Below are 13,646 nucleotides of genomic sequence, written 5' to 3' on the forward strand. Positions count from 1 at the left end.
AATCTATTCTTACTTTATTAGGCAGAATCCATACTAAAGATATAAAGGTTATAAATAATAAGTGTGTATAAAATAGCATTGCATTAAATCATATAAATTTAAACTCTTCAGTTAACAAAGAAAAACATGTGAACACATTTGAAGTATATAACATATATACATCTATATGTCTATAACAAGTAAAATTTATAAAATAGCACTGAGAATTAGATAAAATTAATACAATTTAAAATAAAGAGTCATTACATATACTAAACTTTGCAACCTACAAATAAGGCTTAAGCATTCCTATTACTTTCAAAAACTTACTTGGCTATCTCTAAAAGTTCTGGAAGAGTAGAAATATTAGCAGTCACATTTTCTGACCACAGTGTGATTAATAACAAAAAAGTTTCAATCAATCAATGAAAACTCTCCTAAAGGGAGGAAGAAATTCAAACAGGAAATAAAAACTTCAAGTACAGAAGAAAAAGGGAAAAAATACATATCAAAATTTGTGGAATGAGATCTAAGCTGTTTTTAAGAGGTAGCTTCACCTTCTTAAAAAGATTGAAAATAAATAAGCTACACATTAAGAATAAGAATCTCTTTTTTTAAAAAAAAAATTTATTGAAGTCTAATCAGTTTACAATGTTGTGAAGAACAAGAAGTTCTAAAAAGGAGAAGAGCAACCTCTTGGAAACCTAAAAGAATTTAGTAATAATAAAAGAAAACAGAAAAAGAGCAGAACTGATGTTTGAATCCAGGAGCTTGTTCTTTGGGAGTGAAAATGAAAAGAATAAAAAAACCTCTGGTAAACTTAAGAAAAGAGAGGAACAGTGCTAATAATCAGAACTAAAGTTTGCTGTGAGGGGAATAGTAGTTTTATAGATTACTTTGTGCAATTTTTACTGAAAAACATGAAAATCTAGATGAAATTAAAATTTCTGAAATGCATAAACTTTGAGAAGAAAATTTCACTTGAATGCAAAAAATACTACTGTAATCTGTTCTAATCCTAAAATAATAAATACATGTATAGCCAAAGATTTACATGAATAGCAGCATTATTTGAGGATAAGGATGATGTTTTTTATTAAGGACATAACTCTGAAGCCACATTACATGAGATAGAATCAGAGCTGAGTAAACTTGAGTGAGATACTAAACCTCTCTGAACCTCAATTTCCTCATCTGTAAATGCATACTATCTATAGTGAACTCTTATTTCATCTAATTTTGCTTTATGAAGACCTTGGCCTAGAAATTTAAAAACTCTGAATTTCTTTTTATGTAAAACATGCTAAATATGTAATACTGAAAACTCCAATAATTAGGGCCTGAATGAAGGTGTACAAAAGGTATTTTGACATTTTGATGGGATCTATTTAATTTGTTAGAAAATATTTAATAGAGTATTAAATGCAGGAGTGAAGAATTAAAATAATTTTTTCTTAAAATCAATCCTTTTTTTAAAGGAATAGGAGTGTGAGTTTCAATAAAGTATGAGGATAAATATTTTCCTCCTACTGAGTCATATCCTTGTAGTGTGTTTTCAATTTATGTTCTGTATTATATGCATAGTACATAATTTAAAATAAAAATGTGAGGATTTTCTTAAATCCTAACGATCTAAACACCACCACAAAACAGTGATGCAATTTTTATCAAAGTCTAAATACCCATAAATGCTCCATTAAATTTCTACATATAATCATAACTAAAAGTTAAAGCAAAGTTAATAAATAATGAGGATTGCATGTATTTGTTTTAATATAAGATACTGTGGAGAACTAAACTAAAATCATGGAAATAGTTTAATTTAGAAATTCGTTATACAATTACAAGGAAATGATATTAGAGTCATCTTATAATGTTAACACTGTGTATCAACTTTTAGTGATTTAAGAAGATACTAAAAATACCATATTCTACTAAATAGAAAATTTAAGAGTTTTATTATGTTTTGAAGTTACTTACATGATCTTCTTTCCTTGTCTTAAACAAACATCACATAATTGTCTTTTAAATCCTTACTCATTAAAAAATAGAGAAAATGTAAATATTATCTTCTGGAGAAAAAGGCTAATTCTCTTAGTCCTAATGGTTCCTATTAAAACAATATTTTACAGGAAGGATTTTATACATCACAGAAAAGAGAATAAACTGAAGTAAGAGAATAGACAGAAAAGGAGAACACATGCCTCTTCAAGACATCTGGTTTCAGTAGATTTGCAAGATTTCTGTATTTCACATCAAGAGATCTAATTAAAAAATAACTTGTCAACAGGCATTCTGTGCATCTTATCACATGCAAATTTTATAGAGTAATATTGCTGAGCATAATCACCTTATGGACATGTTTTGCTAATAGAAATAAAGACTAAATATATTTAACTATGTCATAGACTATATTTCTAAGTAGGCTTAGAATATATTTTTGAATGACCATTCCAGTAGAAAATTCAGTTGCACTATCACTTAAGTAGGCTTGGGTAATGAAGTTGACCGTAGTGCTGGAGTCTGCACATGGGCTTCTTAGTTTTGAATCTTTATCAACATTAGGAAGTGAACTCTTCCATATTTAAGTGTTTATATTGTGTAAGTAAGAAGTTTTCTTCACAGATCAGTCAAGGGCTCTGAAAAAATTCACTATTCTTAGCTCTCTGCAGGGGATAAAAAACAAGCTACATGTAGATGAAGAAAATCAGTATCTTTAACTTTGGCTTATTTGCTTATTACCTTTTTGTTAGTGTCTTAGAGTTACCTTCATAAGCCAGTTGTAGCAATGGAAGCAGTCCCTATTTCTGACATTAAACATTCTTAGAAATCTTGTTCTGGATGAATTGTTAAGCCATCCCACAGGAACTATGGAGGTGATTAGATACTTGACCAAAGCCATTTTGGTATCTGAAAAGCCCTAATTATGAGTGACACTGTCATTAAACTAAATATGCAGTTATAACCTTTTGTAATGATTTAAACTTTAGGACAATAAACTTGAATCTGAGATAGTCTTATAAACTTTTAGAGCTAGAAGAAAATCACAGAGATCACTAGCCAAGGCTTTCATTTTCTGCATGAAGAAACCAACCCAAAGCAGCCAAGCTAACCAACAATCTGACTATGATTGTAGCTAGTTAACTATAGAGCTAAGACCAGAACTTCTCTTTTCTGATTCCCAATGGAAAACATTCTCTTCTCAGAATACACTCTTTAGAAAAATTGTATTTTAAAAGCTTGTCAGTATGGACACATTAATACCACAAATTCCAAAGGAACTATTAAGCACAAAAAAAAAAATAAATATCACAAATTTGATCCAAGATCAATGTATTAGCAAAAAAATATATGATTTAATTACTTAGTATTATTGATTTATTCACTTATTTTGCATCCTGAGAAAGGCCCTCTTAGACTGATTTAAATAGCTTAGGTCATTTTTTTTTAAGCTCTGAGGGAAATTTTTATGTATTGTCTTTTAACTCAGCTTAGCATAAGCTTTCCAAATCATACCTTCATAACTTAGAATGTTTTAAAATGACAATTGTGATATGTAAGTCTTTGAAATATTAAAGAATTTTAGTTGCAAGCAGTTGGAGCCTTGCTAATCAGTGTCTTCCAAAGACCACCAGCATCAGAATCACTAGGGAATTTGTTAGAAATGCAGATTCCCTGCTTCCCCTTCCCTAAACCTACATCTACTGTATCAGAATCTGTGTTTGAACAAGATCCCAGGGGACTCTGACGCACGTTAGAGTCTGAGAAGCACTTACTTAGAGAGTTAGGCATCTCAGAACCTGGTCCCATTTGTTGTCATTTCCTTGTCTCTTTCTTCCTCGCTTTTTTTCATCCTGTCTCCTACTCCCCAAAAAGGAACATAAAAATATCAATGTGTGCTTTAGTAAGAAAAAAGAAGTTCGGGTCAAAAGTGTGTGTCAAAAGAAGGGAGGAGAGGAGGAAATACGTCTCTTCATTCTGAGATGGCACGGGGAACGATGGGCTAATTATACTTCTATGTCTTTGGCATGTTTTTAGTATCTTTTACAGACCTGTATTCTTTGCCCTCTTCTAGGTAGGTTCTCCCAGAGTCGTTATTCACATTGGCCCCTGCTCCCAAAACCAAGGTTGTGTAACTGTATTGAGAAGTGGCATACAGGAGTTAATTATACAGTGTTGAATTTACAGAGGGTGAGCCACAAAGCATCAAAAGCAGGGACAGCCTGTTCCAGCTAAGGACAGAGAGAAGCAAAGGATTTATTGTTGGTTATGTAACTGGGGAACCTCTATGAATAACAGGCATTGTGAGGCAGAAATGGTTGTAATTAAAAGCAAAGTTAAATACCTAAGTCCAGGCGTCCGTGCACGAAGATGACTCTAGTGAGTGTTTCTTCTAGTAAGTGATAGATTGAAAGTCGAGTGTAGTGATTAAGAGCTTAGACTCTAAGCTTAAACTTTCTTGGTTCAAATCCCAGCTGATCTACTTTTTGGCTCTATGACTGTGAGCGAGTTACTTAACTCCATGAAGTAGGTACAATTGTTTTCTTTTCTCTGTTTTCAAATGAAGAGGCTCGAGAGGTTATAGTAAACAGGAAATAAAATCTTAGCACAGTGTCTGAAACATAGCGAGCCCTCAGTAAGTATTAGGGTGTGTTTACTTGTGTGTTCCTTTATTCATTCATTGATTAATGAAGGTTCTTCTCATCAATTTCCCTTAAGAACAAAGGCATTCTTTCATGCAGTTTTTCTGGGATTTGGCTGTGGTGTGTGGCCATGACAAGGAGCTATAGCTTTAGCTAAAGGAAATTGGGGCTAAAAAGTGAGGATCGATCACTTCGGGGATAATGCTTACTATGTTGGGTATGATGAGGGTCGTGGTGGTAGTAGGGAGTGTCATGAAAGAAAATGAGAAATAGCCGACAATCCCTGGAGGCACTTAGATTCTGAATGGAAAGGGATGAGCTATGCATGTACGTGAAAGTAAAGCCCAACAGATGGTTCCAAAGCAACAGGTTCATGTGCTGTCGGTACTGTAGTATAGTACAAACGAGGATGGAGTGATTGGAAGGCAACCATCAATACTGGTCATTCACAGCTTTTAGTTGCTTCAGGTATCTTCTACAAAGAAGGAAGGAAGAGTAGAGAACTATTAGATCTATTAGGCAAAACTGTAGTTTGACATGCACGAAAGATTTTTTTTAAAGTCTCTTTTAGACATAGATACTTCTGAATCTTGAGTTAGAAGCCCACTAAGCACTAGAGGGCAGAATGTGCTGATACTGATACAATTAAAAGAGCTGCCAGCCTCCACCCTCACTGTGTTTACGTGAACGAAGTGTGGGAGCAAGAGGGACGGAGTTCTGAAGCATGCTAATCAGATAGCGTCCTCTTATTTCACCATTTCGTTTTATACTGACTACATTTTTTTTTTACTGAGTACTTTCTAATACTTTTGAGGAATTCAGGCTTTGGAGAAAATGGGAAAGTAGAGGAAGTTTATAAATGTTCAATAAAAGGGCTATAATTTAGGTGTAAAAATGAAACATTCTAGAGCTTTGAGGTATTTTCCTAAGTTTCTGGAGGAACTTAGGAAGAAAAGTGGCTTAGATAGAGTCGTGGAGAAAACAGTGTTGATTCTTTATTATCTATCCCCTGTGGCCCCCACTGCATGTTCAGGGCAGTTTTAGAAAGATGCTTCTGACCACCGCAGGTCTGGAGGGAGTGGGCCAGGAGAAGACGGACTTGGGGGGGGAAGGCCGGGAAGGGGTGGGAGCTGGTAGTGGGAGGGCAGTCAGGGGCAGGTGCATTAACATTTGGAGAAAATAGAAAGACCCCAAACTAGGGCTGGCAGTAGGATGAGAGGGAGAGATGATTTCAGAGGGCACTTTTGAAACTGCCTTGGACATCTTTTAAATGGAAGGGGAAAACACCATTCCAGAATAAACACCCAGGGCAACCTCTCCTCTAGAAACAAGCGAAAATCAGCACCTCTCAGTGGATAATTAAGTGTCATGCAAGTGCCGCTCAGGGCCCTGGCTGATACTTCCAGCTCGGGGTCCCCTCACATGTTTGGTTCGCAGTTTCTGATGCTCAGTCTAATCTGACTTCCCTTCTTTTTCCCCAGCGCCCACGTATCCCAAGTCAGCAGTGTGTCGACCACTGGAGAGTAAGTGACCTGGATTGGGCTTTTTTCCCTTCCTTTCATTTATTAAGCAAAAAAAAAGGCTATTCTGACGTGCATGGAAAGATTAATACAATAAGCAACCTATGATGGCGACCTTTTAAAACTACCCAGAAGAGAGGATGAAATAAGAAGTATTTCTGTTTAAGCTTCTTTGTGGCTGTGTGACTAGAGACCGCTCAGCCATCTGAACATATGAGATTTTTGTTTATTTCAGTCAAAATCAGGTCAGAGTCAATTCAGACACGCAGCAGTCTGTGCTTTGGGAGGTGTCTTGCAGCGAAGGCCATCAAAGGTTCAAGTATGAACTGTGTCTTTTACTTCTTCCTTCGTTCATTTTAATCAGCCTCCATTCATCGAGCGCCTGCAATATACCAAGCACAGTGCTAGGTGTCTAATGTCAAATAAGCCTTGGGCTCTGCCTTTGGGGATTTGACAGTCTGATAGGGACCCAGAAAAAGAAGGAAATTAGTGATGGCATTGGGTCCTTTTCCCACAGGGCAGTGGCACTGCTCTGTTATGTCCAGATCATCTTTTTCATCCTAAGACTACTAATAAAATCTGAACTCTAGGTAGCCGCCCCTGCCTACCTCTCTGACCAGATTGCTCACTGTGCTTTAACCTCATGACCTGTTTTTCTGTTTTTGGAAAATGACAAACATATCTGTCTCTGAGCTCTCATACTGGCTGTCTATCTGCCTGGCCATTTACTTTCTTATATTTAACCTCATTGTTCAAATGTCACACCATCCCTGACTGTCCACAGTCAGTCTCCAACCCTGTCCTCTAGTTTCTAGAAAATGTATCCCTATCTGCAATTGCATGTTTCATGTTCTTTGTTTATCTTGACTCATAGCAACATAAGCTTCACAAACACAGGGACCTTGTCTGTCCCATTTGTAACTGTAGCCCTAAGACCTAGAAGAGTGCCTGGCATATTTTAGGCACTAAAGAAGCATTTGTGTATAGTTTGTTGCTCAAAGATTGTCCCTTGCACCCACCTCTCTTCTTCCATTCTTGCTGGGACTGGAATGGGCTTTTTTGGGACATCTTCCATCAGCAGGGATCAGGTGGGAGAGGAGGGAAGATGTGGTGTGAATGAGGAGGAAGAGAGAAGAATTAGAAGAAGCACCAGTTGGTATGAATGTGGATCTTTTCCACAGGATGAATTGGGATTCTTTTCCTCCTCTTTGTTAGGTGAGGAGGCAATCAAGAGGGCAGGTGTGACCTTTCTTTATCTTTGTGAATTTTAAAGAGATTCCACAATTATACCAAGACTGACGTGTTCTTGCCTGTTTATTTCCTAACAACCTTTACTTCTTACATGTCTTGTGTAACATTTGGAAAAGGTGTGAATTTGGTATGTACGTATATATTAATGAATTCACATTCCCGTGTGCTGTTATTAGGGAATCTCCAATCACTGGGATGTAGAGTTTAAAGCCCAAGTCAGACTGTACTTGCTCATTGTCTTAAAATAGTTTTAATGAAATTACTATGAGTCTATTATAAAACTACATTTGGAAGACTAACATTCTTAAGTTTTTTGGTGGGGGGAGAGGAAATTAGCTTTATTTAATTTATTTTTTTAATGGAGGTACTGGGGATTGAACCCAGGACCTCGTACATGTTAAGCACACATCCTACCACTGAGCCCTCCCCAAAATTCTTAAATTTTCAAAACCCATTTTATTTAACTGAATGTGTTTTTCCAACCTGACCATTTAAAAAATTGTGTGTGGTTTTTTAAAAAAAAAAAACTTTAACAGCTTTATTGAGGTATAATTGATATACAAAAAACTACACACATATTTAATGTACACAAATTTAATGAGTTTGGATGTGATTCTTTTTTAAGTGAAGGAAAATGTGCTTTGAGGACTATCGGTGTAGAATTTTTCCACGTCTGCTTCTTCAGAAATAGTGAGGTGATAAAAGAGGGCTTAGACACACTGAAAGATTATATAGCTTTAAAAATGATCCCTTATCTATCTTATCCTGCACTCTTCCCAGCTCCTGTGCTTACCCTAGGTTGAATAAAATAAATATCCTTTCATCTTCAGTAATATATATTGGGGTGTTTGCATGACTGCAGCTTCAATTATTTATATATATATCACAATTTAATTGAATGGAGGTTCAGAAAGATTTTCGCCATTCTGTTATGAGTAGTAATGGTTCTGGGAGGTGTTCTTTTTTAATAGCCTTATTCCCTATATGATTTTATCCTAAAGGTACTCCAAATAGATAACAGGCATCATAAAATTATTTGTGCCAGTTTGCTTTGTAAGTCATACTGTTTTCCTCTACAGAACTGGTATGAAATTTGGAGGAAACTTGCCTTTGTAAGAATAAGTTCATTATTATTCTATGAGGAAAAAAAAACTTTCCTCATTCCCTATTTCCTGAATGCCTCCTGTAACTGTTGCTAGACCTGCTCTGATCACTTCAGTAATCCTGGACTCACAAAAATGACATGCACCATTGTTGTATTGGTGGAATTTATTCAGTTTACTTTTGCTTTTGACACACAGTACAAATACTGGGGATTAATGCCTCATATTCTGTCCGTGCTCATGAAGCTGTAGTAGATATTCCAGTGGAAATGCTGTTATTTCCAAAATCATGGGAACACGTTTTTAAAGGCAGTCATTGATAAGTTTGATTACCTGATTGACTCTGTATTTTTTTTTTTTTTTTACCAGACTCTTGGAAAGAACCATCCGGTCAGCTGTAGAGCAGCATCTTTTTGATGTTAACAGCTCAGGAAGCCAAAGTTCAGAGGACTCGGAATCTGGGGCATCATCCGCATCTTCGTCCACATCTACCAAACAGCGCCGACGCCAGTCCAAGGAGCAGGATGGAGTTCGACAGGGCAGAGATGTGTGAGTTGGCACTGGTGCTTCTTGTTTGTAGTTTCCCTTCTTCTTTTAAAAATACACACCCGAACTAATGACCGTATTATAGTCACCCTCATTTTAGTATTTAGGTTAAAACTTTGAAAGTTTTCATTTTGACCCTTCTAAACCTAGTTCACATTTGGAAATTCAAGGATGATTTAATACATATTTCTGTTTCATCTAGAGGTGTGGTATGTTGTGGGACACCACTGCTGATGTGGTACATCTCGTGGCTTCCTTATGGGTATCTTATTTTGAGGGATCCTGAACCATCGGAAGAGAAGGTCACCCTCTGCCTGCCCAGAGGTGGTTTTCTCCTTGTTAGACAACATTTAGTTGGCTGTTGGACTTGCTTATGAACCAGCGGATTTCCCACTATTTTGACCTGATTGAATACTAGACTATCACTGTAAAGCCCTGACAGTTGATTATGTTTTAGTACAAGAAAGGTTGAGCTGAAGTCTAACAAAAGAGGAAATGCTTGAGTTCTTTAGTATTAGAATGACTAATTTTAATATTAATTCTCTCAGCATGAATTTCAAGAATAGTATTACAATGAACTTCATTTTGCGTTAAAAGATTTGATAAAATACAAATGGATAGTTACCATTCACATTGTTGAACAATCATGATTTAAATAGTCAAGGAAAATAAATTTATGTGTTACAGGCCATGTTCCCATATTTTTCCTGAAAGTTTTATTTTTATCTACTATAGCATTTAATCTCTATAAAGTTATCACTTTAAAGTCCTTACTAAATGTCAAAGTTTAAACCAGACCCTAGTTCCCCGCATTCTTTTTCACCTGGACTCATAATCTTCATCAAAATATTTATGGAAAAGAAAAAACAATCTTTTCTTTGCTTAAAGGAAGATGTGTAAGATAAATAGTATTAAGTAAATTCTATCCTGCACATTATTGAGATTTTAATAGCTGTATTAACAAATGTTATTTTAGAATTAAAACAGTATCAATAATATAACCCACCAACTTTTCAAGTGGTATAAGCAACACTTTTAAAAAAACATTTGTCTTGGAACTGGTGGATACGAGGGAGTGCTGTAGTATTTCCTTTAGAAAATAGGAAAATTATAGTACAGGAGATATTAACATTTAAAGTCAGCTACTGACTAAGCTTTATAGAAAGTGTTTAGGAGTATAATTAGTTTGTGTACTGCCTATATTGTGTTATACAGCAAGTACCAATTATTCATTTAACTCTGTTCTTAATCCTCTGCCTCATTTTTTGCCAAAGAGTATGTAACACTTTGCAGTTGCAAAATCCTGAGTGTGTCATGACGTCGTGTTTCCACCCTCTGTTTGGACAGAGGGATAGAAGCAGAGGTTGGAAGTGGCAGTGAGCAGGATGCAATCAATACAGCCGTGGTGGTGCTGATGGTGGGCGCATGGTAGCAGGCAGGGAGGGGCATGGCAGGGGTAAGGTCACAAGTGAACAGGGGCTTGACAGGGAGAGAAATACGAAACCCAGTGTAAACCTCTCTGGCAGAATTTGAATATAGTTTTCCATGTCCGAGGATGTTGCTAGTATAAGTTACCTTGATTGTTTTTTACTGTCAACATCGGGGAACAAAAGGAGATGGAATGAACAGTGGAGACTGATAATCATCTCAAGGTGGATCATGAAGATCCATCCCATGAAGATCCAGCCTTTCCACTTCATGTTTCTTCTCTGATATCCCTTTCACTGCTCATTGTGGTCAAACCACAGCTGTGCATTGTGTCAGAGAATCCTGGGGTGCAAACTTGGGGTTGATAGCCAAAATAGCTTACAGTCTCACCCACCTTACTCTTTTGCTTGGTGTGTGCTCTGGGCATTCAGGGGTCCTCTTCACCTGCTCCTTGTTGGCCTCACCCTCCTGGTCATAAGGCCCCCTCCTAACCTGACACACTGGTCGCTATCGGGTCTTGATAGTTTGTCTCCAACTCTCAGGCCCTACTGAGCTGCTCTGAGCTCTCCACGACTTTGGAGGAGTGAGGCCCTTATCTGTTAGGGCTCCGGACCTGCTATTTTTGCCCCCAGGAAGGTCCCCCCCCAGTATGGCCCCAGGAGATACACTAACCTGACATCCATTGTAAGAAGGTTTAAAATCTTTATGATAGCCTATAGTAAGTATGTTTTTCTCAGTATTTGCTTATACATAATTGATTCATGTTTAAGATTTTCATCAGATTTTGCTTAAAAAATAAGGAAAGAGGAAAGCTAGACCTTATGCAAAACCATTAGCCCTATGGAATGGTTAAAAAATGTCTTGAAAAATAAAAACCCAGTGTAGTATGATCGATTATTTTGCCTTCAACAGCTTAGAGCTGCAACCATTAAAAAAAAAATCCTTTAAATAAATGTTCCCATATCTCAAGGTGAGATTAAAGAGTCAATAAAGTCTGTACTAACATCATCATGGCAGATTTTTAAGTAAGCAATGTAGAAGACAGGCTAAGACTACAAACACTTCATTTTAGTATTTACCCATAATTTCTTATTTGTCTAAATCCATAAGGAAACATTATCAGGCTTATATCATTATTTGTTACAATAAAAATGTAAAAGTTTAAGGACATATTCATTATGCAAAAGGGTTCAGTTTAATTCTTATTAAAAAATTGACCATCTGTCAGGAGCATGTAAATGATGTTGAATCTTGGTGATGAATACAGGGAAGTTCATTGTGATAGTCCCTCTGTTTTTCTGTATGTCTGAAAATTTCATAATAACTTATTTTTTTAAAAAGGCAAACCATGACTTAAGTGAAAATGGTTTCAATCTTACAAAACACAATGAACTGGAAAATTACGCATATTTTTGTTATATCAATATTATATTAAATTCCTACTGCAAAGGGAAAAAGAAAAGCATGCTATCTTAGGAGAATAATAGTTCAGTACTGCTAGAACATTACATATGTATAGGGGTGAGGAGGAAACTCTGAATGAAAGAAAAACTAAAAATAAAATCTCGATAGTAAAAGTGGGAGGCGACCGAGACCTAAGTTCACGTCAAGTCACAGTGATGTCAGGTATGATTGAAAGCTGTCAGAATGTTGTAGGAAAGGATCATGTACCCCATGCTTCTCACAGTCACATGGGTACCGTGGCTGAGAGGCACTGACTCACACAAGAGCAGAGAGCTTCCTTTGAGGACAACAGGATTTCCACGTGACAACTGCACAATCAGATTTTCATGTGTTTATTTGGACAGGATTTATTCCACTCATTCATTCACTATTCAAAAAGATTAGAAAATAAACTTGGTCTTTTAATTTCTAAAAATATTGTAGCTTTTGCGTTAGTCTTCTGGGGTTACCATAACAAGTACCATGGACTGGTGGGCTTAAACAACAGAAATCTATTTTCTCACAGTTCAGAGGGGCTGAGAGTCCAAGATCAAGGTGCTGGCAGGGTTGGTTTGGGTTGAGACCTCTGTTTGACTTGCAGACGGTGCCTGCTCAGTGAGTGTGTCCTCACATGGCCTCTCCTTGGTGTGCATGCTCTCCTGGTGTCTCTGCCATTTCTTCTAAAGACACTAGACCTCTTGGATTAAGTCCCCACCTTTACAGTCTCATGTAACATTAATTGCCTCTTCAAAGGCCCTATCTCCAAAGACAGTCATGTTGGAGGTTAGAGCTTCAGAATGTGAATTGAGGGCAGAGGGCAGGCACAATTAGTTCATAACAGCTTTCAAACCTAAAAACTCCTCTATTAAAAAATTATAATTGAATGTATACCCCAGGACTTAGGGAAAATAGGAAGAGTAATGACAGAATTTAAGTAGTAAAACAAAGAATTGTGAATTTGAGACCAAACTCATCCAGCCATCTACAGAAGGCACTGCTCTCCATGCATAGAGGGGAGAAGAGATAATTTGGGAGTTCGAGATTTCAGATATTAACTGCTATATATAAAATAGATGAACAAGTTTCTACCATATAGCACAGGGAACTGTATTCAATATCTTGTAGTAACCTATAATGAAAAGGAATATATATGTGTATGTATGACTGAAACATTATGCTGTACACCAGAAGCTGACACAACATTGTAAACTGACTATACTTCAATTTAAAAAAAAAAGTGTATATGTGCTGTGTATATATCTGTCAGTCCCTATCAACTTTTCTTTATGTCTTCAATTATTTTATACTTACTACATTTCTTATAAATGTTGCATATATCTTTTATATAATTTTACTAAATCTGTATATTTATACATTAAAAGTTATGTAAGATAAGACTGAATTAAAAATGGAGTGTTAAAAATCTCCAAAGTTAGTATAACTTTGAAAATATTATGGTATTGTATTCATAATTTTGCCTCCATGATAACCTATCTAAGGATATGAATTTAAATTGCAGAGTAAATACTTAACATTTTCTTTCACTTAAGAATATGATTGAATTGATAGTAAAATATAGTCACCTATTTTCACTCTTTAGAGCTCATTTATTTCAAGATACAGCTTTCAGTGTTGAGAGAGAGGTATCTTTAGGGTCATACCAGGAGGGAGTGTAAAATGTCATTCGTTTGTTCCTGACCAAGCCGCAGTGCTGCCCTGATGGTTTGATTTGC

General features: G+C 36.3%; 1 protein-coding gene across 1 annotated transcript in view; it reads left to right on the forward strand.

The window, feature by feature from the left end:
- Positions 1–13,646, forward strand: part of FAM13A (family with sequence similarity 13 member A) — a 266,497-nt gene that overhangs the window by 199,638 nt on the left and 53,213 nt on the right. The window contains 2 exon segments of the mRNA XM_032498189.1: positions 6,104–6,145; positions 8,866–9,045. Coding sequence (XP_032354080.1) covers positions 6,104–6,145; positions 8,866–9,045 — 222 coding nt within the window.

This window comes from Camelus ferus, chromosome 2 (genome assembly GCF_009834535.1).
Source record: "Camelus ferus isolate YT-003-E chromosome 2, BCGSAC_Cfer_1.0, whole genome shotgun sequence".
Taxonomy (NCBI): domain Eukaryota; kingdom Metazoa; phylum Chordata; class Mammalia; order Artiodactyla; family Camelidae; genus Camelus; species Camelus ferus.